We start from the raw sequence: 23656 nt of genomic DNA, 5'->3' as shown, positions 1-23656 counted from the left end.
GTCTTGTAATCAAGCAGATACATTTACTGCAAAATTTTTCATGTATGCCTGTTTATTTGTTATTGTTATCAATTATTCCAGGTAACACAGTATCCACTGCTATGCATACTATTAAGTTCTAGATAAGTCAGTAAGCCTTATGCTTCCAGCTACTTGTGGTTACTGTAGAAACATACATGATGCATCAACCAGCGACAATGACAAAATCTTTGTGATGTTTTTAAGTTTCTCTGCTGGCACTAGTCTGTAAAATCTATTGCTGAGAAACTGTTTGTAGCTGAATTTTCTGGAAAAATTCAGCTACAAATATGTAACAATATCACTACTTGTGATTTTCAGTGTTCAGCAATTTATGTCATGCTTGTTAGAGCTGTGTGCACAGGAGTGGTGGAGAATGTGATGTTTAGGTACTAGATGGCCTAAGCCGTTTGATTGCCCAGTTGAATCTTGTATCGTGATACCGAGCTAAATGGCGCTGCGCGAGCCACATCATTGTAGAAGTAGCACAAATGAGTTTTGCATCAGCGGAAGTTCAGAAGGAAAAGGGGGAAGCGTATGCATCAGCTAGCATCCAAACACCTTGCGGAGGATGTTTTGGCAGCGACGATGAAAGACGGTAACACAGACTCTCTGTTATGGTACCAGGGCGTAACTCGGCCCCTGAATTTTATATTATTCATTGATCATGCTGATAGCTAAACAGCACAAGGTATGATATATATAATTGTCAAAATTTATGTAGATGAAGATCTTGTTGAAATAGTTTGGAGAAGTTCTTCATCACTGTCAGGTTTGATAAATAATGTTCTCCTTTAATTTAAAGAAACTTAAAGGGATTTTATAGTTTGGTTGAGACCTAATTTCAGGTTTTTTAACTTTTTTTGGTGAGATAATGAAAAACCTCTTATGAAAGAGCATGTAATTCCATGAGGAATTCAACGTTTATTTGATGAAAATTGGTTTTGAATGGCTGAGATATCCAAATAAGAGCGATTCTAATAAAGTGTGGGACTCACACTTTATTATGATCACTTTGTTTTACTTTGTTTTAAGATGTTTCAGTCATTCCAAACCCGATTTATATATCAAATAAACTTTGAATTCCTCTTAAAATGGTATGCTCTGTACTATATCATAAGTGTTTTCTTGGTATCTCGCAAAAAGTTAAAAGCCCAATTCTCATCTCCACCAATACTGTACCATCCCTTTAAGCAGATGAAAGAGTCAGATAGGCATATCATTATACCATGTGTGTTGACATGTATGTGATGTTGTGCATATTTCGATGTTTCACTTTCCTTTTGTGTGGAAAAGTGTCCGATATATTTGGATACTGGTATCTTAAAATGAGTGCCAATGGAATTCATATACTTCTCTTATATTAAGTGGATATTGACTTCCATGCCTATGTGTAATTCAGTTTGTAAGACAGTAATCGGTGATCGGAAGCACATTTTCATCTATGATTTGTAAGGTGTTACAAGTGTTAAGAATTTGTGGGTAATGTTAGGGTTAGTTTTTGTACTCCGCATGCCACTTTAGTTGTCATTGTAAAAGCAGATTATTTGCTGTGGGTTATTTGCCAAGGGTCGTAGGGGGTCTGTAGATTTTGTGAATGCACAGATTATTGTAATGTTCCCACTGCGGTATTTGACGTGCTAATCAATCATTGGATACATTCACAGAGTAGTATTTCAAACATGGAGATTTGGACACTGTGATATATCCAAAATCAGAATCAACAACAGTTATGTTGTATTGATCAGTCTAAGTTAAATGGAAAAGATCTTTCCCTCCAGTTGAGTTGTATTGCAGTGTTAGAATGGGCTAACAGCAGTGGTAAAGTAAACAATGCTTACAGGATATTCCCTTGAGGTGATATGTGTTCATTCAAACCCACCATTGCAAAGTTCACTGCATAATGTATGAGATAAGACAAAATTATTAGTGTGTTGTAAATTGTTAGGATGAAAAGCAAGACGGGCATTGATAGGGGCCGTGCATCCTCCACAGAGACTCCATCCCCAAGCACCTTCTAATCTGGAGATTCTCCCGCCTGAAACCCCTAGCAAACGGGAGACTCCAAGTTGATGTGTGTGAAGCGCAAAGTTCCTAGGGTTCTAGATGCTCTCTGGTGCTATCTAAGGCTTATTTTTTCAACATACGATAGCAATAAGTAAGAAATCCTTTCCAACGGGAGACACAGAGCCAGGGCGGGAGAAATCAAATCTCAAACGGGAGAACGGGAGATTTTGCAAAAATGGGTTTTCAGCGGGAGATCTCCCGTCGAAAACGGGAGAGTTGGAGTCTCTGCCTCCATACCCATCAGGACCCCGCCATTGTACTCACAAATGTTTCCCTTTTAAGAATTAGATCTTTTGCTTTACCACAGCATAAAAGGCATGATAATAGGTATTTACAATGTCATGAAATCCCATAGCAACTGGCAAAATTGCCGAGTGCGTAATGATTTTTGTCGATAATATTCACTTATTGCTAAAGATGGCTTTCTATGTAATAGGACTCAGACATTTATTCATTTCCTTTTAAACTAAAGACCTTATATATACATGTACTTGCCTCTGATGCTGGTACAGGTCTGTATATGTACTATGTGCATAATAATCCCATATTTAATTGTAATAAAGAAAGAAAAGAAGAAAGGAAGGTATATTGTGTAATTATGGTACATTCAGATTTACTTTGGGTGGGAGTGTTGATAAGAAAGGCAATGTACTCATTGTGTTTCTTCCCTCCTCTCTCTCTCTCTCTTCCTCACTCCCTCTCCCCCCCCCCCCCAAATATTCCAATCATTTAACAGGTGCGCTGGGCAGACATCGAGGAACGCAGAGACCAGGAGCGTAAGCGTGCGCTCGGATTCGTCATCGGGCAGACCGCGACCGACTGGGCCAAGATCACCGACGACAATTACGCAGACAAGGCCCTCAATCGCACCAAGTACATCTAACCAACGACATTTACAAAAAAAAAGTTCATCCATGCTCAGGTAAGAATATGTGCAATGACATGGATTTGTTATGTTAACAGGTTTCTGGTAAGGGAACCTGCTGAGAATAGATATTTTTTGTCTATTTTTTCCTACGTAGTACTTCAATTATCAGTAGCGGATCCAGAGGGGGGCGCACCAGGCAGGCACCCCCTCTTTATTTGTTGCTAAAAGAAAAGAAATAAAAAGAAAAAAAAGACATGAAACCCATAAGTAGCACCAGAAATATTGTTTGCGCCCCCCCCTTTACGAAATTAATGGACCCGCCCCTGATTATCTTTATTCATCTCTAAATCTCAAGCTACCAGACCACTCTATAAATTGCCCTCAAATTTGTTGCAGTAATTTAGTGTTATCCATGGGCTTCAAATCATAAGGTGACATCATTTTGTCATTATACTTACAAATTTGATAGAATGGTCTGTTATCTGTGGACAACATTTACAGTTCAACTGATCCATTTCTCCCCGTTTTTTGAAGGGATGGTACAGTATTGGTGGAGATGAGAATTGGGCTTTCAAGTTTTTGCGAGATACCAAGAAAACACTAGGAAATAGTACAGAGCATACCATTTTAAGAGGAATTCAAAGTTTATTTGATGAAAATCGGGTTTGGAATGACTGAAACATCCAAAAACAAAGTAAAACAAAGCGATCGTAATAAAATGTGGGTCCCACACTTTATTATAATTGCTCTGTTTTGGATATCGCGGCCATTTCAAAGCCAATTTTCATCAAATAAACGTTGAATTCCTCATGGAATTACATGCTCTTTCATATTTCATAAGAGGTTTCTCATTATCTCACCAAAAAATGTTAGAAACCTGATATTAGGTCTCAACCACAACTATACGATCCCTTTAAGACCTTCACTTCAGTTTTACTAGTCTGAAAACTGTAATATTTGTGGAAATCTTACAATTCCATGCCACCAAACTATTCTCTCTAGCTTTGCTTTCAAAAATTATGTTTAAAAAAAATATTGCTTTGTGTTCACATATGCATGGAGTAAGTAGTTATATACCCTAATAACAGACAAAGAGTATCATTTTAAGCCTACATTTTGTGATAATCTAAATGATTCAAACAATAAGTGCCTTTTTCATAATTAGATACACCATTGCTTTAGTCTCACATTTTCATGAATGTATCAATTGTCAAGGACTTCAACAATTTTTTTTTTCTGCAGTGCCTGCTTTACCTTTCCATTATTTAAAGAATTCATAGCAATTTTAGTAGTCATGTGTTCAGGACAGTTTACACAGGTATTCTCACAATACCATTATGTTCGCAGAGCTTCCTAAACAATTATTTTTTTCCTCCAGTCATTACCTCTCGCATGTATGATGTTGAAATACAAACACAAGCTACTTTCCATGTCATGTACGCTGAGTACACTCAACTCCTTGTAAAGTCGATGGCGCATATTGTCGTTAGGGTGACAAGACCTTTTATATCAAATTTTGTTGAAAATTAATGGATTTATGGTCTGACAATCAGTTGAGTGATGCCCTGTCCAAATCCTAGCTGTCTTACCCCAAAATGGCACCACCAAGGCATGTCAAAGGAAAGGCTATTCCATTTGATAATAGTGCTTTAGCTGCCATGTTTTTTAAACTCTCCTGAACATAATAAATTGTGTAACTTTGAGGTCTTGTTGCCCCAGTGATGATATGTCAAATAATCGGCTGAATCAAAAGTATGAAGTCCTAATTAACATTCATATCCTTACCTATGTTATTAATCTGTGTAATTATGCAGAAGTCCCATATCGCTTTAGTCTACCAGTTTTTGTCTCAGTCCTGTTAAGATCAACTTACAGGGAGTTGACTGTATTTCAGTTGTTGACAGTACATTGATTGTATACTGCATAGGCAATGTCTATATACAGTGCATTTCTGTATTGTGGTTCATACTTTGTAATGTTGTTCAATTTGTGAATATCAGTCAACATGTGGCATTCACAAATAATGAAACCATTAGGAAATATATGGCATATTTGGTATTTTTTAGTAGCAGTGCTCTATTGTAAAGGATATATATGTACAGTAGTCACATATTGATGCAGAATGCAGATGCATGACTGTAGGTTAGAGGTAGATATATCAGCTATAGTATCTCACTGTCTAATTACATTGAGCACATAAGATAAGAGTAGGCTCAAGTGTAGATTGTCTGCCCAAGAAATAACTATGTAGGACTACATCCCTGTAGGACATTATGGTATGTTTAGTGTTTGTAACTTTGTTGGTACAGTATAGATTGTTGCATTAAAAGGGTACAACTGTTTTGTTGAATAGACTTAACTTCACCTAAGAACCCATAGAGATAACACTTGTCATATGATATATTATAAACATGCACAAAGACTTTACCCACTAATCCCCATAATACTAAAAAAAAATGGAAATTTTTGTGTGACATGAAACTAGCGTGAAAGTGAAACGTGCACATTTGTATGTTGTTATTTACATATAATGTAATATCATTTCCTATCATTGACAGCAAGGTAGGCATATTATAGGGGTATTACAGTACTGTTACAGTATGTTTCTTGTCATTTTCTATACCTTGCTAATCCTGTAGCTTGAATTAATTTGCTGTTGTAATGTGGACCTTCAGTCAACCTTGCCTAAGTTGACCTCACATAAGTCAAATAATTGCCTAAGTCTAAGGTTTTTTCCAAGTCCTCTTCTCTTTATATTTTATTGATTTTAAACCCTGATAAATCAAATTTTCTCTACGTTGAAGGTATTTCTTCAGTCCAAATAGATTTGACTAAGGCAAGGTGGACTGTATTTCCTTTTACTGTAGGATGTGCTGCCAAAGTCCTTAACTGCCTTGACAGAGTTGAGCTGTTTGACGATTCACAAAATTAAAAACATGCAAAATTCACCTTTCAAGGTCTTCCACAAAACATTACTCACATTAAAATTTCCACTTTTACAATATATGTGATGTTTATAATGCCTGCAGATGAATTAATACAGGAGATCTTTTACACTTAATGTACATACAGCTGTACATAATTTGTCTATCAAAACTTATTTTGGCCTGGATACTTGCTGTAAAAACTCATCTAAACATGCTGAATGATATACATGGAATAGATATACTAATATAGCTTAATACACCTTTTTAAATAATCAATAAGCCCAGAGCAGCATAATCCACATTATAAAAGTTTCTATACCAGTGAATCATAGAATGCTACAAATAGATGCATCAGTATTTTCCCTCATATGCCAATCAATCCAAATGAATTTCAGGCCAGATGAAGATGATGTTATACAAAAGTAGTTTTCTTTGTTGATTTAGTCAAAATTTGTTCTCATCACCATTCTCACTTCAGATCTGTCGGTCATCACCAGGCGTGCCATCTTGGTGTCCATCCTCAGCATGGGGGGAAGGGGGAGGCATATCGTCCACATCTCTGGCGCGTGTGTCGCATTCGTATCACCATCCAACTGGAGGATAACTGCTTGCTCCGAGTAGGAAACCAACATCATCTCATGACAACACTTGACTGTCTGGGTCCTCTGATGAGAAGACGCCAGGAGATGTTGCTACCCTTCTGTGCATGCCTGTCAACTTTCTGATCCCATGCAGCTCATTTCTGTGCTTGAAGGTTATACAAACTGTGCGAGAGGTTTGCTGAATATCCTAGGTAGATCAGTTTACCACATGAACTGTAAATATGGATCAACTCGATCAAATTTGTATGTTCTTCGATAATTAAAAAGTATCAAGAAAATGTCTCTCAACAATCAAAAGGTACTGAGAGAATGTCTTTTCAGTCAACCTTATTCTTACTTAACAATCTGGATATCAATTTGTATGCAAATTGAGAATCATTCTGGATGGAGGTCTTGTGAGATTTATGTAAACATTGTAAAGTATTAACTTTCTTTTTTGCTTTAAATCTCAGAAGTAGTAAGAAGTGTTGTAGTGCAAGTCTGTATATATGCCTTTGTTATCAGCTCCGTGTAATGCAAGTAATCGTAGGGTATTGTATTGTAATTGGTAATGTGTATGGCTTTGAGGCAGTAATGGACCGTAAGACATTGAATCTTATGTATGCTGTTGTAATCACAGCAAACTCCCTTGTCCATGGATTACCCAACAAATACCAATGAAGAAAGCAGTCACAAATGAGCCATCAACGGCCTAATCAGTGCACGTTGCAAAAGGAGGAATAATTTGGCAGAAATGTGCACTTTCTGCACACAAATGTGGCCATTCTGTGTGGATTGAGAAAGTGGAATGAGTAGGTTTCACTGTAGAGGTTGGGGTGGGGAGGGGAGTTAACTAAAACAAACTCAATAAAAGATAATTACAATGTATAATCTTTATAAGTTCTCTTTAATTACTGTAAAAGTGGAAATTTTGGCGGTGTTGAAATTTTCGTGCATTTCGCGCAATCAGAAACTAGCGCGTAAATAAAAGCACGCGAATATATTTGCTTGCCATATGTTCCTGTGGGTGATGTCTTGATTCCGCGGAATTAAAAACACGTGAAACTCTTCTTACCCGGCCAAGCGCAAAAAATTAATTGTGCGAAAATATCCACTTTTACAGTAGTGGATTAGACTTGACAAGAAGGAAAGTTCTACTCTGGCGACTGTACATGTCATTATATTTTTGAAGTTAAATCCTTACCACTCATTTATGAGGAGGCATTTGAGCCTTTGTCAATGGACTATATTAACTCACATATATTACACACCTACTTACATTGTATTTTGAAGTACATGTGAATGTATTATGCAGTGGCATATTTCCTTGTGTGTAGAAATGCTTTTTAAAATCTTTGTTCACTCTGCTGATTCTTTCCCACATTTTGAAAAAAACAACAACAACAACACAGGAGTCAATTCCTGTGGCAGTCTCAGCTATGCTTTCCTGAAAATCCTCTCGGCTAAAATTTGACAATGTCCTGGCAGATGATGTGTTGGTCGGCATAACATGTTAGGAGTGGCTTTAAACTACCAATGGTTTTATTCTAGAGAGGATATAGGACTACATATTGGATGATACAAATCATAACATGAAGGTGTGTCCACGTGTATTCATTTATACAGAATAGTTATGCAGGGTGTATTTACATCTCTTAACACACACACACACACACAGGAAAGTGTGATCCTGATTTCAGTGTTATTATATCCACTGCTTGAAATAATGAAAACTTACTAGGGTAAAGATTTTTTTTTTTTTCAAATGCTGATATTTTACACTGTGACACTTAACACCATGGCATGACACTCAACGAAACTTCTGTGCTTCTCATTCACATTATTCTATGTACACTGTATATCTTATTTGGGTGCATAGCCTAGGTGGGCAACTCCCTCTTACTGTAAGTGTTATATGACATAAAGATAATGACAATGAATGTGTGTGAATGTGTAAAAATCACTTTTAAAGGCAAAGTCTGTGAATTTGACATATGAAATGAGACCCACATTGCGTACGCATGCACTTTGAGTATGCATGACATGTACGTCACAGTGAATTTTCACTCTGTGGGTGGACTTGATAGGAGAAGTATGTATTATTCTGTAGAACGTGATCCAGGCAGAAAAGAGTGTGTTTTGTTTCTTGTCATACCTGGAACACTCTCTCTGATTATTTATTTGCTCCCACTGGTGCACAGTGTGTCTGTTATTACCACTCCCACACCATCCTACCATCTCAACATAGAGGATGCTGAAGTCTTAAACTCCGTAGCGAGTACAAATTATGTGTGCATCTCACTTTAGTAAATTCATGTTTCATTTCCTGTAGCTTTAGCACACTTTTGCTTTTGCTTTTGTGAATGAGAGGACGTTGAAAAGATTCTGAGAAACATTTAACAGTTCATCACCCTGTTGATTTCAATATGCTATAGCAAACACTTGCACGTGCACTAAAATTCAAAACTTTTATCAGACTGTTGATTTCTAGATGCTGGAGCAAAACTTGCACAGCACAAAAATGTAAAACTTTTATCAGGCTGTTGATTTCTAGGTGTTATAGCAAAAAATTAAAAGTGCACAAAAATTCAAAAGCTTTCCTCAGACTGTTGATTTCTGGATGCTAGCCAAACGCAAAAATTTGCACTTGTACAATGCTCAAGACGTTCATCAGACTCCAGTGAAGTAATTTACCATGCACATGCCTTTATTTCTCTTTTCCCCCCACTGTGCATCATATTCAAAGAGAAGAAAAATGCAATCTTGATTGATTGATCGTTGAGATCTTTGTGCTTAAAAAAAAAAATGTAAATATGATTATGTTTGATTGATCAATGCTGAATATATTCATTGTAGTTGTGATAACAGGGAATAGAATGTGTATAAGTCTCTGTCCATTAAAAGCAGACATAAGAGTTCTTAAATTTGTTGTATTTTGTATGCTTGGAAGATCAGAGAGTTTACTAGACTTAACTTGTTTATTTTTCTAAAACCCTTGTGTGGCTTGCTAGTATAGTAAGTTAAAAATGTGGCGCAGACTGTAAAATGCCACGAGATGTTAGTTGGTAGGTTTTTTTTCTTCAGTCACCTTTCACAATTTGTCATACAATACCACTTATATGAGTACCAGGTATGTAAATATCGTCAAAATGCGCTGAAAATGCATTTTACCTTAACCTGTTCCATACTGAATTCTGAAATGCCCATAGACTTAATACGCGGGCCACGAGGTTCCTATATGGGACGGGTTAAAAAAAGAAAAAAAAAAAGATGAAATTTGTGTATCTTACTGATTCCTTGTGATTTCATGTAAAACTTGGCTTCTTGATACTTATTGTAGTTGATATTCATGCTGTTAGATTGCATTGAGATGACAAGAAATCTTGCAGCCTGTATCATACAGTCATTTCTACTGGACATCATGTGTAAGTTTTATGTTAACCCTTACTTTGCTTTGTTCGCTGTTTGCAGTAGAAGTCTTGAAACCAGTTGTCAATGAATTGAATAGAGATTACATATCCCCCTGATCCATATCGTGTCACCATGGCCTTCCTGTTGGGCTATAAGGCACATTGCTACACCTGGGTGTACTAGTAAACTCTTCAACTAGGTCAAGTTTGGAGAGATTCCTGAATGCTGATGAAAAAGTTTGGCAAGTCCAGCTGAGTGCCTTGGCACGTAAAGGGTTAAAAGAACTCAAGTCCAGGCGAGTTTCCTATGAGAAGGATTGAGCCAAATGGGCCGAACAGAAGAGCGAAGTGTTTGGACATCTATCTTGTTGGGAGTTCTTACAGGTTTGCTTGATGAGAAATGATGAATAGAGGCAAAGAAATTCCAGAGACACCTTTCAGTTTCAGCCAGGCAAAGGTTTGGTCTGTAAGTTCAAAAGAATGCTTTGTGTATACATTGTAGTAGGCATACAAGTTGTAGATTTTGAAAGAGCCATATTCTGGTTATTTGCTCTGTAAGTACTCTTTAAGGAACGGGATAAGATTACCGGTATTTTGTCATTCATGATAGAGTTTCTCTTTTCAGACATAATTATTGTGTAACCCTCTTTAATTTTTCCTCGGTTGCCTGTTAAAAAAAAAAGAAAAGAATTTGCTTGTAAAAGTGGCTGTCCATGTAATGCCTGTAATATGCAAAATAAAAGTGGAATTGTGTCAAATGAAGTCTCCTTCGTTGTTCATACTGCAGGCGAACCCCATTCTAGCGAGACAGTCGGGGTTGCAAGATTTTGTAGTTTTAACGAAATCTCTTTAAAACTGACAAAATAAGTGAGGGAAATAATGGCATGTTAACCGGTAAAATCCTCTCGTTCGTATGAAATTTCGTATTCATGGTTGTTATAGCAGGGTTCCCCTCCGTAAGGATCATTCCTTGTGCGTTATAGATATTAGATTTTTAAATCACACGAAAGACATGAAAGAAAAAGAAAATACTGCATGCACTTGCATTATTCTAGAAATATAAGAGATATCCATTGCATAGTCAGTGAGTGAACCTCAAACGATCTCATTTGAGACTAAATCATTGCACAACTTTAACGAATTAAGATTAGGAATAGTCATACATGTATATTGTAGAACATATTGCTTGCATTCCTGTAGTTATATATGTCATGTTCAGCTCTACTCGAAAACGACCGTTTTGTGTTTTGTTTTTTTCACTGCGTGTTTTATGTCGTTGGGAGGATTTGTGTGTTTTTGACAAATTGATTTTAAGATTAGATTAATCGTGGCCCTTCTGGAGCTGTGTATGCTAGGATACAACTGTTACGTTAGTAGTGCATCAATGCATTGATCTTCACGGACGTGACATGATGGTCGGTTTGCGCTGGCTGATACGCAGGTCTTGCCCTTTGCGCGGACCGTCCGACCGAACAATTTACCAAATGTGTCAGATTTAAACATTCTTTAGGGCACATTTATTGACCAAGCACAATGTGCGCTGGTACCTTCTTCGTATAGATGGCCAAACAAGAATTAGTTTTGACCACCAAGATTTTCATGTGGCGACTCCTTCATACCATCTTCCTCGTCGCGTATTGTCGCGAACTTAATTTGATCGACTTGTGTATATTGAGCGAGCTAGACATAGTTCCAAATTTAAACGCAGGTTCAAGATCTCAATCTTTCGGTGGCCCGAATAATGCTGTACACATCACGTTCTGCGCCTTCTCCTCCCACTACTTACTCGAGCTGGTAGTTGTCGCGCCGTCGAAAATCCGCCGGGTCTGACAGCGTCATAAAACCTCATAATTCAATAGCGCAGCGCCCGCGGGCGATGGCTGCGGAGAGAGACGCAAATATTTAAAGAATCAATTATAGTTGACTTGATCATCCCGTCCCATCCGCGGGGCCTCCGTAGACCAACCCAGATCTGATTGCCAGTGATTTGGGTTACAAACCTCACCGACAACTCCAATTGGGCTGACTCCCATCAAAGATGCTTGCTAGCTGCAGCATCGATACTCTGTTTGTCACTCTCTATTAGCCACCACTTTTAAGATATGATTTTTAATAACGTCCTTTCTTTCTTTTTTCCCTTTCTTCTCGCAGCGGATATCAAAGAGAAAAGCGATACTGGGGTGTCAACAAAACGTCGCGATCATAATTGTGTCCATTTTCGCAGCGAGGAAAACTCCAAGCGGTCTTGGATCGCCGCGAGAGATTGGTTTTTTGGTGGTGATAAATATCTGGATATGGAGTCGTGCGAGTCATGTGTAAGTGATCTTGATGAGAAGAAGGTCATGTTAATGTCAAGGTCACAGGGTTGATATCGGATCGTAGCCAGAGCTGCAGTGTCCCTCATTCTGCAAGAGGCCCCCAGAAAAAGAAAGAAAGAAAGAAAAAAAAAAATCTTTGCACGTCCCGCCAAGAGATTGAAAAAGCGCCCTTGATTTGGAGAATTACGCTGTATATTCACCTATTAAGATGCATGTCGCACGCAAGGTATGAACACTCCCGGTTAGCTTTTTTTTGAATCTCCCTAATGAGTTCAATGTCTCAATATTGACAGCCAGATAAAGGATAGAGGTAAAGAAGGGCGAGGGATGAAAACTGTCTTCATTTTGTTGTGATTGGGGGGGGGGGGGGGGCAGCCAAGGAGAATGGGCGTGGTCACGTCGTTTTTTACTGAACTGCCACTTATTGAAAGGCAAAAATGATAATAAAAAAGAAATGAAAAATGGAAATTACTCTTCAGAACGAAACATTTATTCATTCGAAATGGAGTGTATCATAAGTGTTAATAAATGTCCGAGCGTAACTGTAAAGCGTGTTATTTATACGTTGTAGACCTACTATTTTTTCTGTGTTTACTCAGCCGAACTTGATTGAGATTAATATACAGGGATGACTCCAGCCTACACGCTCCTTTGCACTTATGTTTGAACTCGTTAAGAAGAAAAGAGTGTAAAAACAGATCAATTAAAATGTCTTCATCAAGTTTTATTAGCAGCCTTCGTCATGCGGGTATTTTACCCGTCACTGAATTACCTTCAATTTATGATCGGATACAATAATTATATTATGTGGCTTTCCAAAGCGATGCTGAAATTGCATCTTTCTGTGTTTCCCGCAAAGTAGTCTGGAATTGGCCTTCGACGGGTGATTTGATACATTTCTGTTTACCTACTGGTATGCAGGATATATGCCTGTAGTCGTGCATTTTACGGGGATGGAAACCCGTTTTCTTGTTATCCTTCATTTTATTGTGCATTTCAAAGACACACTGAAAGAAATACACAGACAAACAAAACACATGCAAGCATACGTACGCACAGTCACGTATACAAAGACACACACATTCGTGCGCGCGCGCAAACACAAACACACACATACGAGGTTATGATAGGGTTTTTTCCCCATTTCTAATGGTATTTTGCGTCCAATGAGAGGCAAATACATTATTGACCGCTAACTGGTTCTAATCCCCGGATGTCTTTTTTCTTTTTAACCCCAGTGTCTATCGATAGGCTGTTGAGTTCACTTAACGAAAAGATCCACCCCAAAAGTAAATAAACTTCAAAGGAAAGAGAAAAATATTCCCAACAGAACGATACAAAAGTGACAAATTTTGAAATTTCACATTTTTCGGAAGACATTTCTTGACCAGTCGTTATGAATATTTAAATCAGCAAGTTGACGATGTCATGCTCTCACAATTTCTTATTCATTTTATATCTACAGAAATGACAAAAATCTCTTATTTCAGCTGTATGAATATAAGATAAATAAATGAGCAAATGTTAACTGTGGTATATCTTGGTATATGAACACGCTTTTACTTGTATCAGCTAAAAATGATTGTTTTTTCTTCAAAATTTGGGATGTGAAATACATGATAAATTGTTAGGGCATGGCATCATCAAATAGCTCATTTGAATATTCATAAGGAATGGTCAAGAAATTGTTCCAAAAAAAATGAAATTTCAACTTCATATCTTCCTTATTTCTTATCCGATTTTTTTTTTGTTGTTGTATCTTTCACTAGGGAATATTTTTCTCTTTTGAAGATAATTTATTTTTTGGGTTGATTTCTTCTTTGAATCCTATCATTGACGGCCTGGATCAGCTTTTCCAACATGACTGATGGTTATCCTGCGATAGACAAACGTGTATATGGGTTGCATTGGACATTGTGTGAGGGAAATAGAGATGTCAAGATGCGCGACTAAAAACTGGTCTTACCCTTCTCCCTGTTAGTTAAGTGTACAGATATTTTATTTGCTCTAATTCAATCAAACCTCATTGTAATTTATCTGTGTCATCCCAAAGTTTCCTAAATGTTATGTCATTATAGTGAGGTCTTTCGTACCGCAGTTGTGGAGACGCCCGCCTGTAGCATTTTGTTTGGATTTTATCAACAACTTTCCTGATTTTAATGAACAGACAGCTTGCTTTGCCATGCAATATCACTTTGTATGGAATGTAGTCTTGTCAACAGCGGCATAAAGCACATACAAATTCATTGCGTTATCTGTCTACCGCCCCCGTCTACTATGTCGTCCCAATGTGTACTTGCTTGAAAAATTATGGCTCTATATACTTTGATTTAGGCCTTTTTCGGTACAGTTCCTGATAGCTGAATTAAAGTTTTATTGTTCCGTATGTTTCGTACTGAGTCGGAAACACAATAATAGTCGAGCAAGATAATATAAGTTCTTTCCATGGCCATTATGATCTGTACGTCAGCCCGAGAGATGCAAATATTGAAGGCAATATTGGGTTGTACCACAATTTATAGCACAAATTACACCGTCAGGGCTTGTCTCAGAAGTCCAGTCGTTCACTATCTTTCCATTTTGAATTCAACGAAAAATTGTTATAATCAATCGCGCTTTCCTGGGGATGGATCTTAAGCCGTCGTTCCCGCGATTGCTTAGAAGCATGTCTTGTTTCCCTAGCGGCCATAGATACGCGTAAAACTAATCATGTGAAAAACAATAACAAAAAAAAAATGTTATATAAGCTTTTACATGCATGAAATTAAATCATAATCCCTATGATGGTCGCATTCCCGTTTACTGTCCAGATGGAGATGTAACGTGAAGATTAACAGATCCTCTCCATGGTCAGATAACTTAGATAAACTAATATTGACATATGCCTCTATTATAACACACATTTGACAAAATATTGAGTGTCAAAGAAAACAGAATTTTCAGTTTTAAATTTTCTTGAATGTAGTGTAAATGATTCGAAAAGTGAATATGGTATAATGTTAAGATTGAGCATCAACTATCTTATGGTATACCTGGACTTTGTTAGACAAATCAGTGAAAAGGTCTTTGGGCGAAAAATCATCATCTTTATACCTTTGCTAATTAGCACAATTTGTGACGTGTGAGATATGAGATATAGGTACTACAACTTTCTTGTATAAGCCCTGTATTTCGTCCTACTTAGTATATGATTGGCATTTTCACTGTTCTGTTTTACTAATACACTACATGAAAGTCAATGTTTAACACGAACCAGAGTTCCCATGATTGTAAGAACACCTATCGTACTCTCTCTCTCTCTCGCTCTTTTCGTTCATATATCTTTATGTGCGATTTTTTCATGCATTAAATTGCTCACAAACTTGAATATTATGTATGCGTGACGTTTAAAGCATTCTATTGCATGTTCCAACGTTTGAATTATCAGCTTAAAAAAAAAAGTTTAGATTATCTGAAACACGGATGGAAGTTAAAATCGTTGAAGAGATGGCATTGTGGCAGATGCGTATTGTGGACGGTTCCGCTAAACATCTCCGCACTGAAAACGATATAAAAAAGAAAAGAAAAAAGAAATGAGTTACATCGGTCATGAAAGCATGCAGCTCGTGTGTAACTCATTGTCATGCATGGATCACATAAATTCGACTGTTTGTTCACAAAAGTCATTCGGACCGAGCAGGGGACCCGTCGCGACTGCTCGGGGTGTCAGGATAAACAGTGCGCGTGGGTCCGAAGCGTTGTAAATTACGTCGTCAACCCTTGCCATGCAGCGCCTGCAATCAAGGAGGTGTCGATTTTATGCTCGCCACTGGGGGCGCGCAGGATTGGGTGCACACGGGGGCGACTTGCCGTTTTTAACCTCTTGGCAGCCTCATCATTGGTAGAGTTTAGGGAAGATTGTATGAGGTCTTGACAATAATATACACTTGTTGTATAGCCTTGATAATGACTATTCAGGAAATCGCTTTGACTGTTTTCACTCCAACTTTACGTCGGAGCTGCACATAGTTGATGTTTTTGAGCATTTAGATAGGGAGAAGAAATTAAATTTGTCTTTTTTTTAATTTATACTTAAATTAGCTATGTTTCTCGGGCTGTGACATGTGTCTCATTATTTTTTATCAACACCATCTAAGCGCATAGTATTCAAATGTCTTGTAAACATCGCCGAAACATTCAAAGAGCCATTCCACTTCTGATAGTTATGTGTGTATGAAATTTCATATTTTAGCTGTGTAAAGAGTGTGTAGTCATGCAGGATATGATAATGGCGGATGTTTCTCACTTTCTCGGATTTCCATCTTTAGGAGGAGAGAGTGTGAGGGAGAGAGAGAGACAGAAAGCAGTAGCCTTTATTGGAGATGTAGACCCTACATTAACTCGATACATTAATGCACTTGAAATGTTACACAAAAGTTGCAGAGAAAACAAACCTCGCAATAATCGAGAAAGAGACTCAACTTGGGATTCTAAGATCGTTTCCAGCAGGATTTTAATCATGATTTCTCATCGATGTCATTCATAAAGCTGACACAAAGGATGAAACAAAGCAACAAGAACATTATCATCAACAACAAAAACACTTCATTAATGCTTGTCTAATCCGGCGTCTGTATGTATGCAGCCCTCGAACCCCCCCCCCCCCCCTTTCTGCAACCCCACAGAATAGCTTTCGTCATTGTCTTGTCATGCCCCACTTGAGCGAGTTTCAGCCCAGTTAACTCGTCGATGACTCTGCGTCGGGCTGTCTTCTTCCGCACGCATGTCTCGTTTCACTCCTCCAGACCTCACACGCTCCGAGCAGAACATTAAGTAAATATTTTAGGAATCGGAAATGTACACCGAAATGGCTTCCTACGAATTGATGAGAAAAGTACGGGCACTCACTGACGTACCAGCGGAAAATTGCCTTTTTGTTTTGGCGCGAGTGGTACAGTCGCCTTTCGGTGAGGCTATTATTATTTTTTTTTATTACAGTTTCGGATTCATTCGCTTCTATTCTCCCAGCACAGTTGGGCGAAGTGAAGAATCGTAAACTTTATAGGGAGACATTATAACAGTGTCATGTGTATGAGGGCACGAAACCATGCAATGATAGGGCAATGGTGGCGATGCTATTAGAGGTATAAATAAAACTCTATTGTATAGATTCTTGTTTGATTAAGCAGCAGTCTCGTACATACGTCAATTTCTTCTTAAAAGTCTATTTATATCCATTCGTTTGTATTGACATAAGGTACATATTGGTAAAGAACCCATCAAAACTGGCTTCTGATGATATTGTCGGATCATCACGAAGAAAATAATGTCAATTGCAGTTCCTCGATGAATTGTACACTTTATCGACTTTACAGTATATTTACGACAGCTGTTTATAGCTAGTTTCCAAAGGACGTGGCGGTAATGAAGCGTAGATCTAAGGGTATTGGTCGCACTTATTTCTCAAAATTATGTTTTGGTCGAGGATTCATCTTAACCTGATTTCTAGAGACGCCCCAGATAAAATGCTGAGTACTTTCCATGATAGATTTTCTATAGTACATGTAACGCGACGATTTTTTTAACGCTGACAAGCACGTAAGCACCGAACACAAAAGATCAATTCAATGACGAACTACATGTACTGTCATTGTTGTATTGTGTTTATATATCTATTTTTTGCCTTTTGAATTGGAGGGGCTTGAGGAACATTAACATTTGCACATTAAAATTTGATGTTCGGCATGACACATTGGACTGGATTATCGCCGAGGCTTTTATGGATAAAGGGAGCACATAGATTGGAAATACTCGGTCAAATAGTTTTTTTTTTTTTTTTTTTTTTAATACCAGCTATTGACCCTTACACAAAGTAATGTGTTGAAATGATGTACCACCACCTCATTTTCTTTTAGCAACAATCAATTCGAAATTAGAGTAAATGGAATTTAAGTATAATGAGATCATAGACATCTTGTCGACATCTCACTTTTATTTGTGGTCTTCAGAGAGTTTTTGCAGTCTTGCCTCACTAAATTGTTCTGGATATCAACCATAATCAAGCATTTTCAGAGGAGAAGTAAGAGAAATAAATGACCAGATTATCTCAGTATAAGAATTACTTTCCCCAAACTCTCCTTGAGTTGCAAGAAGATATGATATTATGTACTGAAATCAGTTGCACATGGGATATGGCGTATACTCTTCATGACTGAATGTTTTGTCGACCGTCAGGTGATTCACAAACTGGAAGATGAGAATTCAAGGAGATATTGCAGCATTCCAGTTCAGTTTAAAGAAGTTGAGGTCAAAAGTTCACAATATTTATCCGTCTTAATCACACTTGTTGCGTGTTACCACATTAACTGGGATGTTTTGTTGTGTAGGGAGATACCTGAGATGCGTTTCTTGCCGACTCTTCGTATTTACAATAAATTCACAAGAAGTGATATTCACTACAATGCGCCATCCAGTTTTATGTCATCTACAAAACCACTCTAATCAAAATGGCAAGTACAGGACGCGCTTCGTGTCTAATACAATCCTAGAACAGATTGACGTCTATTTCTTTGCGGGAAACATTAGCCCTCGATATGCGCATTCACCATTCAGAATGCAGCTTGTACGTCATGCGATTGTTCCTACACTTAAAGGACAAGTTCACCTTCATAAACATAAGGATTGAGAGAATGCAACAATATTAGTAGAACACATCAGTGAAAGTTTGAGGAAAATTGGACAATCGATGCAAAAGTTATGAATTTTTAAATTTTTTTGTGTTGGAACCGCTGGATGAGGAGACTACTACAGATTGTGAGTCATATGCGTACAACAGTATAAAGAAAATGTAAAAGAAAATTCAACATATTTTCACTTTTTTCGCATAATAAAAGAGCTCTTGACTTGCCTCTTTCTAAAGGCAGGGGGAATAATATTGCCCATAACATTTGTCGGTAACGAGTCAGGGGAATGTGTACTTTTTTCAAAAGATGGAATTTTGTGAAATTCTCTTTATATTCCTATACTATAATACTCGAAGTTGTTGTTGTTGTCGCGGCCTTATGTATTTCCTGTTTTATTTCGGCGTTGCTGGTTTCTCTATCTCCTCCCGAGCCGTCGGCTCCGGGCAGTTGCGACCGGTGCCGTCGGCCGCAGGAGAGTATCCTACATCGAATGGCGCGGGTTTCGTTCCCTCTCCGCCTCCGTGTCGACGTCGAGGACGAAAAAGAAAAATTAATTAGCAACATGCATAATGCATTTTTGTGCGTGACGAAAGAGCCGAGCGTTTCAATATTCACCGATCCTGCGCTGGCCTCCTGCTTTCTCGATCTTACATCTTTTAGCTTGCAGAGACACTGGGGGATACTAAAGATGATGGTGCAGCGAAATCTCTGACATCTTCCGGCGGACGCGCACGCACACACACAATGTACCTCGCAGAACTCTATACACACTCTACACTGTGTGTATATTTCGGTGATGTACCTTTGCCTCCGCCTGTTACGTGTACTGAATGTATTGACGATGGTTACACGAATCTGTGTGTGCGTGATATGGACTACAAGGGCATTTACGTACAGTTCGCCATTATTGGCGTCCCCAAATGAAAACAACGAACGTTGGTTATGTAATTGTATTTTGCACAACTGCAGAATACTATATGCAGCTCAGGTACGTCATTTAGTTTGCTCGCCGTTTGCTCTCAAGTCCGGTGTCATTGTACGCAGACTGTTTAGGACGCGGCTAAATATATTTGCCGATCGTACCCTTATAATCATCAGATTACACGCGCAGCTGTGTCCATTCGTTTACTGCAGAGCTGCTGTAATCATACATATTCATAAGATGAGCGGACGTAGAGGAAAACCTCGCTTTGCCGACCGCCTATTTTTAAAATTGCAAGTGGAAATAGAATGCGTGGTTCTATGGTCTATCAAACCAAGTTTTGGTGACAAAAAAAAAGAGGGAGCAAATGAAGACGAATGCAGTGATGTATATATTCTTCTTTCTTCCATAACATGGGAAAAATATTAAAGAAAAAAAATACGAGGTCGTGAGAACCTACTCCCACGGGTGCCTATTAAACCTGATGACTATGATCTCCCCCTCCCCAAATAATAACAACGATGATAATAATAATAATAATAATGATAATGATAATGATAATAATGATATAATAATAACAATAATAGGAGCAATAATTGTAGGCCTAATATTAATTATGATAATGTACAATCTGAAGCAGATGTAGTTCTATATTAATATGATATATCAAGCCAAGTTTTGGTGATTAAAAACAAAAAGGAGGGAGCAAAATTATGAAGACGAAAATATCTTATTTTTCTCTCATAACGTGGGGAAAAGAAACATGAAAAAAAAAACACAAAACAAACCAAGGCCTTGAGACCAGCCGTGGATTCCCGCGGGTGCCCGCGTGGATGCAAGAGCAGGGGGTAATCAAAGTCATAGTGTTAATATCTTCCCATTTCGACGGGAACAACCTGTGGGCAGAACTTTCGGGGAATCTCATTTGCGTTTTTGGTAATTTTTCCCTGAATGTTTTTGTTTTTTGCCCTGCGGAGGTGGAAATGTGTGTGTGCGTGAGGGGGGAGGGGTGAGGGGCAACAAGACAACTGTCGGACTTCAACGGGTGCAAATAACCCCTCGGAACTCAAGTTCTATAATAAAAGCAAGTAGTGGCGGGAATGATCCCTACCAATGGACCGGATCGCCTGGCATATACTTCAAAAATGTATTATAAAATTTCTGGGAAGGGTGGTCATTTAGAAGACAGCACAATTAACGAAAGAATGAGAAGACTTTTCTTTTTATTTCTTCAATAAAAATGTGCAAAATCGTATTATGAGAGAAAAAAATAAAACCCCTCAGACCCGTGGATTTCCACGGGTGCTGCTAGTTTCCTTATATTGTTGTACGCAAGTTATTCATACACTGCAGTAGTCTTCTCATCCAGCGGTTGCTGCACAAAAATTTTAAAAATTCATAACTTTTGAACGGATTGTCCGATTTTCCTCAAACTTTCAATGATGTGTTCTACTAATATTGCTACATTCTCTCAATCCTTATGTTTATAAAGGTGAACTTGTCCTTTAACTGTTACATGGTGTGACACTGAAAAAGATTCATTGTAACGAATCGACGGTGGGACACCTCGGAGTGTTATCACTATTACACTAACAATTTTGCCTTCTGATCAGTAGACTAAAAACAAAACTCGAGTGGAATTTGAAATGAATGAATTGTTGAGCTTTAAAAAAAAGTCTTTTCGTTTATCATATCCGTGGAAATGTCCCGTTTTGTCTCATAAAATTACACAACAGTACGGCCTATACATGTACAGTGTATACATAGTGAACTATTGATTACTTTTATCACCGACTTATTCGATGTAAGTTTCCCCCTACAGCAGAATTACAATATTGGTTTCAATACTGTAGCCTATTAGACTCTAATACAAGGTTAAAGTAAGGGGTTGACATGATTACATGGCTTGCGCGGCGTTGTTTTCTCAAGACAAGGTGTCTCCCAGACAGTGATCATTATTGTTCGCGGCCTGCAGTGCTTCTTACGGAGATATTGGCATTCCTATTTGGTAACTTTTGTCCGTTAGTGCATATAAAGTTACGTGTGAACGTTTCCCTATATACCTACCACAGACGTCTGTCATTAATTTTGAGCGCCTTCCATACTGTCTGTATTGCGTTGAATCCAATGTGGCGCCATTTACAAAATGCATTGAATATTATCAAATCACACCGTCCGTAGGAAAGGTCCGTTCAGGTACCCGGATGTCGCTAATTGACGCCACCTACGTTTGCAAAAGTGTTCTTTTCGTCGTCGCTAATGTCCATGTTATTGTTGTCAATGAGAGACAAAGGGGCAGGTGTACAATACCGCGTCTCACAGACCAGCGTGTCGTCAGTGCGGGCGAGTCCGTTGTTGCTCGAGTCGTCGCTGTCCGTATGCACGTGATGCTGCTCTCCTTGTCCGTCCTTCGCCTCGTGCTGATCGCCGTGCTGCTGCAGACGCTTGAATTGCTGCGTGTGGCGCCATTTCATCCGCCGATTTTGAAACCATACTTTCACCTTGAATGAGAAGTGAAGTAATTATGATAAGAAAAAAAAAAATCAAACCACCAATCTGCATTTTAGATGTTCGAATGTACATTTAGTTGTTATAGCAAACTACATGTACTCACACAAGTAATTTCATAGAGTGGAATCGAGTTACGAAAGGTCAGTACAATGTAGGAACCCCACGTATAGTTACATGATTGGATGAGCGCTGTGGAATGTTACTGTTTACTTATGCCAGCGTCATATTTTCTCAGTCTTATACGGACAATAACGCTTATTTTCCCTCAGCGCGTTATGTCAGCAACATCCTCATGTAAATGAAATCGATAGAGATTTTTTGTATAAAGCATTGGCTTTTATCTTGTTTCACAAGGTCACTATATCGAAACTTTGTTTGAGCTGCATTATTAAAGTGCCACATGTTAAGCGAAGATGGACTATCCCTTCCAATAGAATAATGTTGGGTGCTGTCATACGGACCTGTGCATCGGAGAGGCCGAGTGCCGATGCCAACTGGCGCCTCTCTGGCTTGTTGACGTATTTCTGTAGCTCAAATCGCTTCTCCAGACCTTTCCTCTGCAGGCTCGTGAAGACGGCTCTCGACCATGATCTCTTACGTTTGTGTCCCCCGCCGCCGCCGCCTCCACTGCATCCTCCTCCTCCTCCTCCTCCTCCTCCAGCTCCTCCAGTACCTACCAACCCGCCGGGTCCACCAACTGCAACTTTGCCGTCGAGTCCGGAATCTGGCAACATGGCAGATCGGGACGAAGTGACGGCGACGGCTTGGTGGTAGGATCGGGGTAGAGTAGGATGGGACGGCGGTAATGTCGACTGCAGCGGAAAGCAGTGCTGGATCGGCGCGTCGGGAATACGAGGCCAAGGGAGAGTGCCTGGATGCGGCCCATACCCATCTGCTCTCCGACAGAAAATTGATAGTAGAAACACAAAAAAAAAATGAGACTTCACAAGAGTTTGTCTGAAAATAATTAAGAACAAATGCAAATGGACCTTGTTTGGGTGTGTTTCTCTTTTGTATGTCTTCTTGTGTATTGGGGTATAGATTGAGGTTACCATTATGTATATCGCAGTAGTAAATTCCTGGTCATGTGTAAACAAATACACACGTTGCTTGTGAATTGTATTTATTCATCTGAAGTGACCAGTAAACGCCTAAACATGCATCATGATGCATTAATAGACAAAACTTTTTTTTACATTTTTGACTTAACAGCTACAAAGGTTCATGATAGATTCGACACTAAGTATGTAGTCATGTTACCGAATGCTATACATCACGAGGAAAAAAAAAACAGCAACGAAGAAAACACCTCCCACAAAAGTATTTTGAAAAAGGGAAGGTGTGGGGGATATGAGGACAGTTACCTGAAATT

At 38.6% G+C, this 23656-nt stretch overlaps 1 protein-coding gene across 1 annotated transcript in view; it reads left to right on the top strand.

Annotated features, from left to right (window-relative positions):
* Positions 1–7497, top strand: part of LOC139733244 (uncharacterized) — a 43580-nt gene extending 36083 nt beyond the window's left edge. Inside the window, exons 16-17 of the mRNA XM_071644084.1 lie at positions 2822–3007; positions 6359–7497. Coding sequence (XP_071500185.1) covers positions 2822–2968 — 147 coding nt within the window. The 3' untranslated portion in view covers positions 2969–3007; positions 6359–7497. The remainder of the gene's footprint in view (positions 1–2821; positions 3008–6358) is intronic.
* The last annotated feature ends 16159 nt before the right edge of the window (positions 7498–23656 follow it).

This window comes from Diadema antillarum, unplaced genomic scaffold, assembly GCF_040938485.1.
Source record: "Diadema antillarum isolate AM-2024a unplaced genomic scaffold, OU_Dant_1.0 seq00000463_RagTag, whole genome shotgun sequence".
Lineage (NCBI taxonomy): Eukaryota > Metazoa > Echinodermata > Echinoidea > Diadematoida > Diadematidae > Diadema > Diadema antillarum.
Note: the sequence above shows the minus strand (reverse complement) of the source record. Positions and strands in the feature narration are given on the sequence as shown.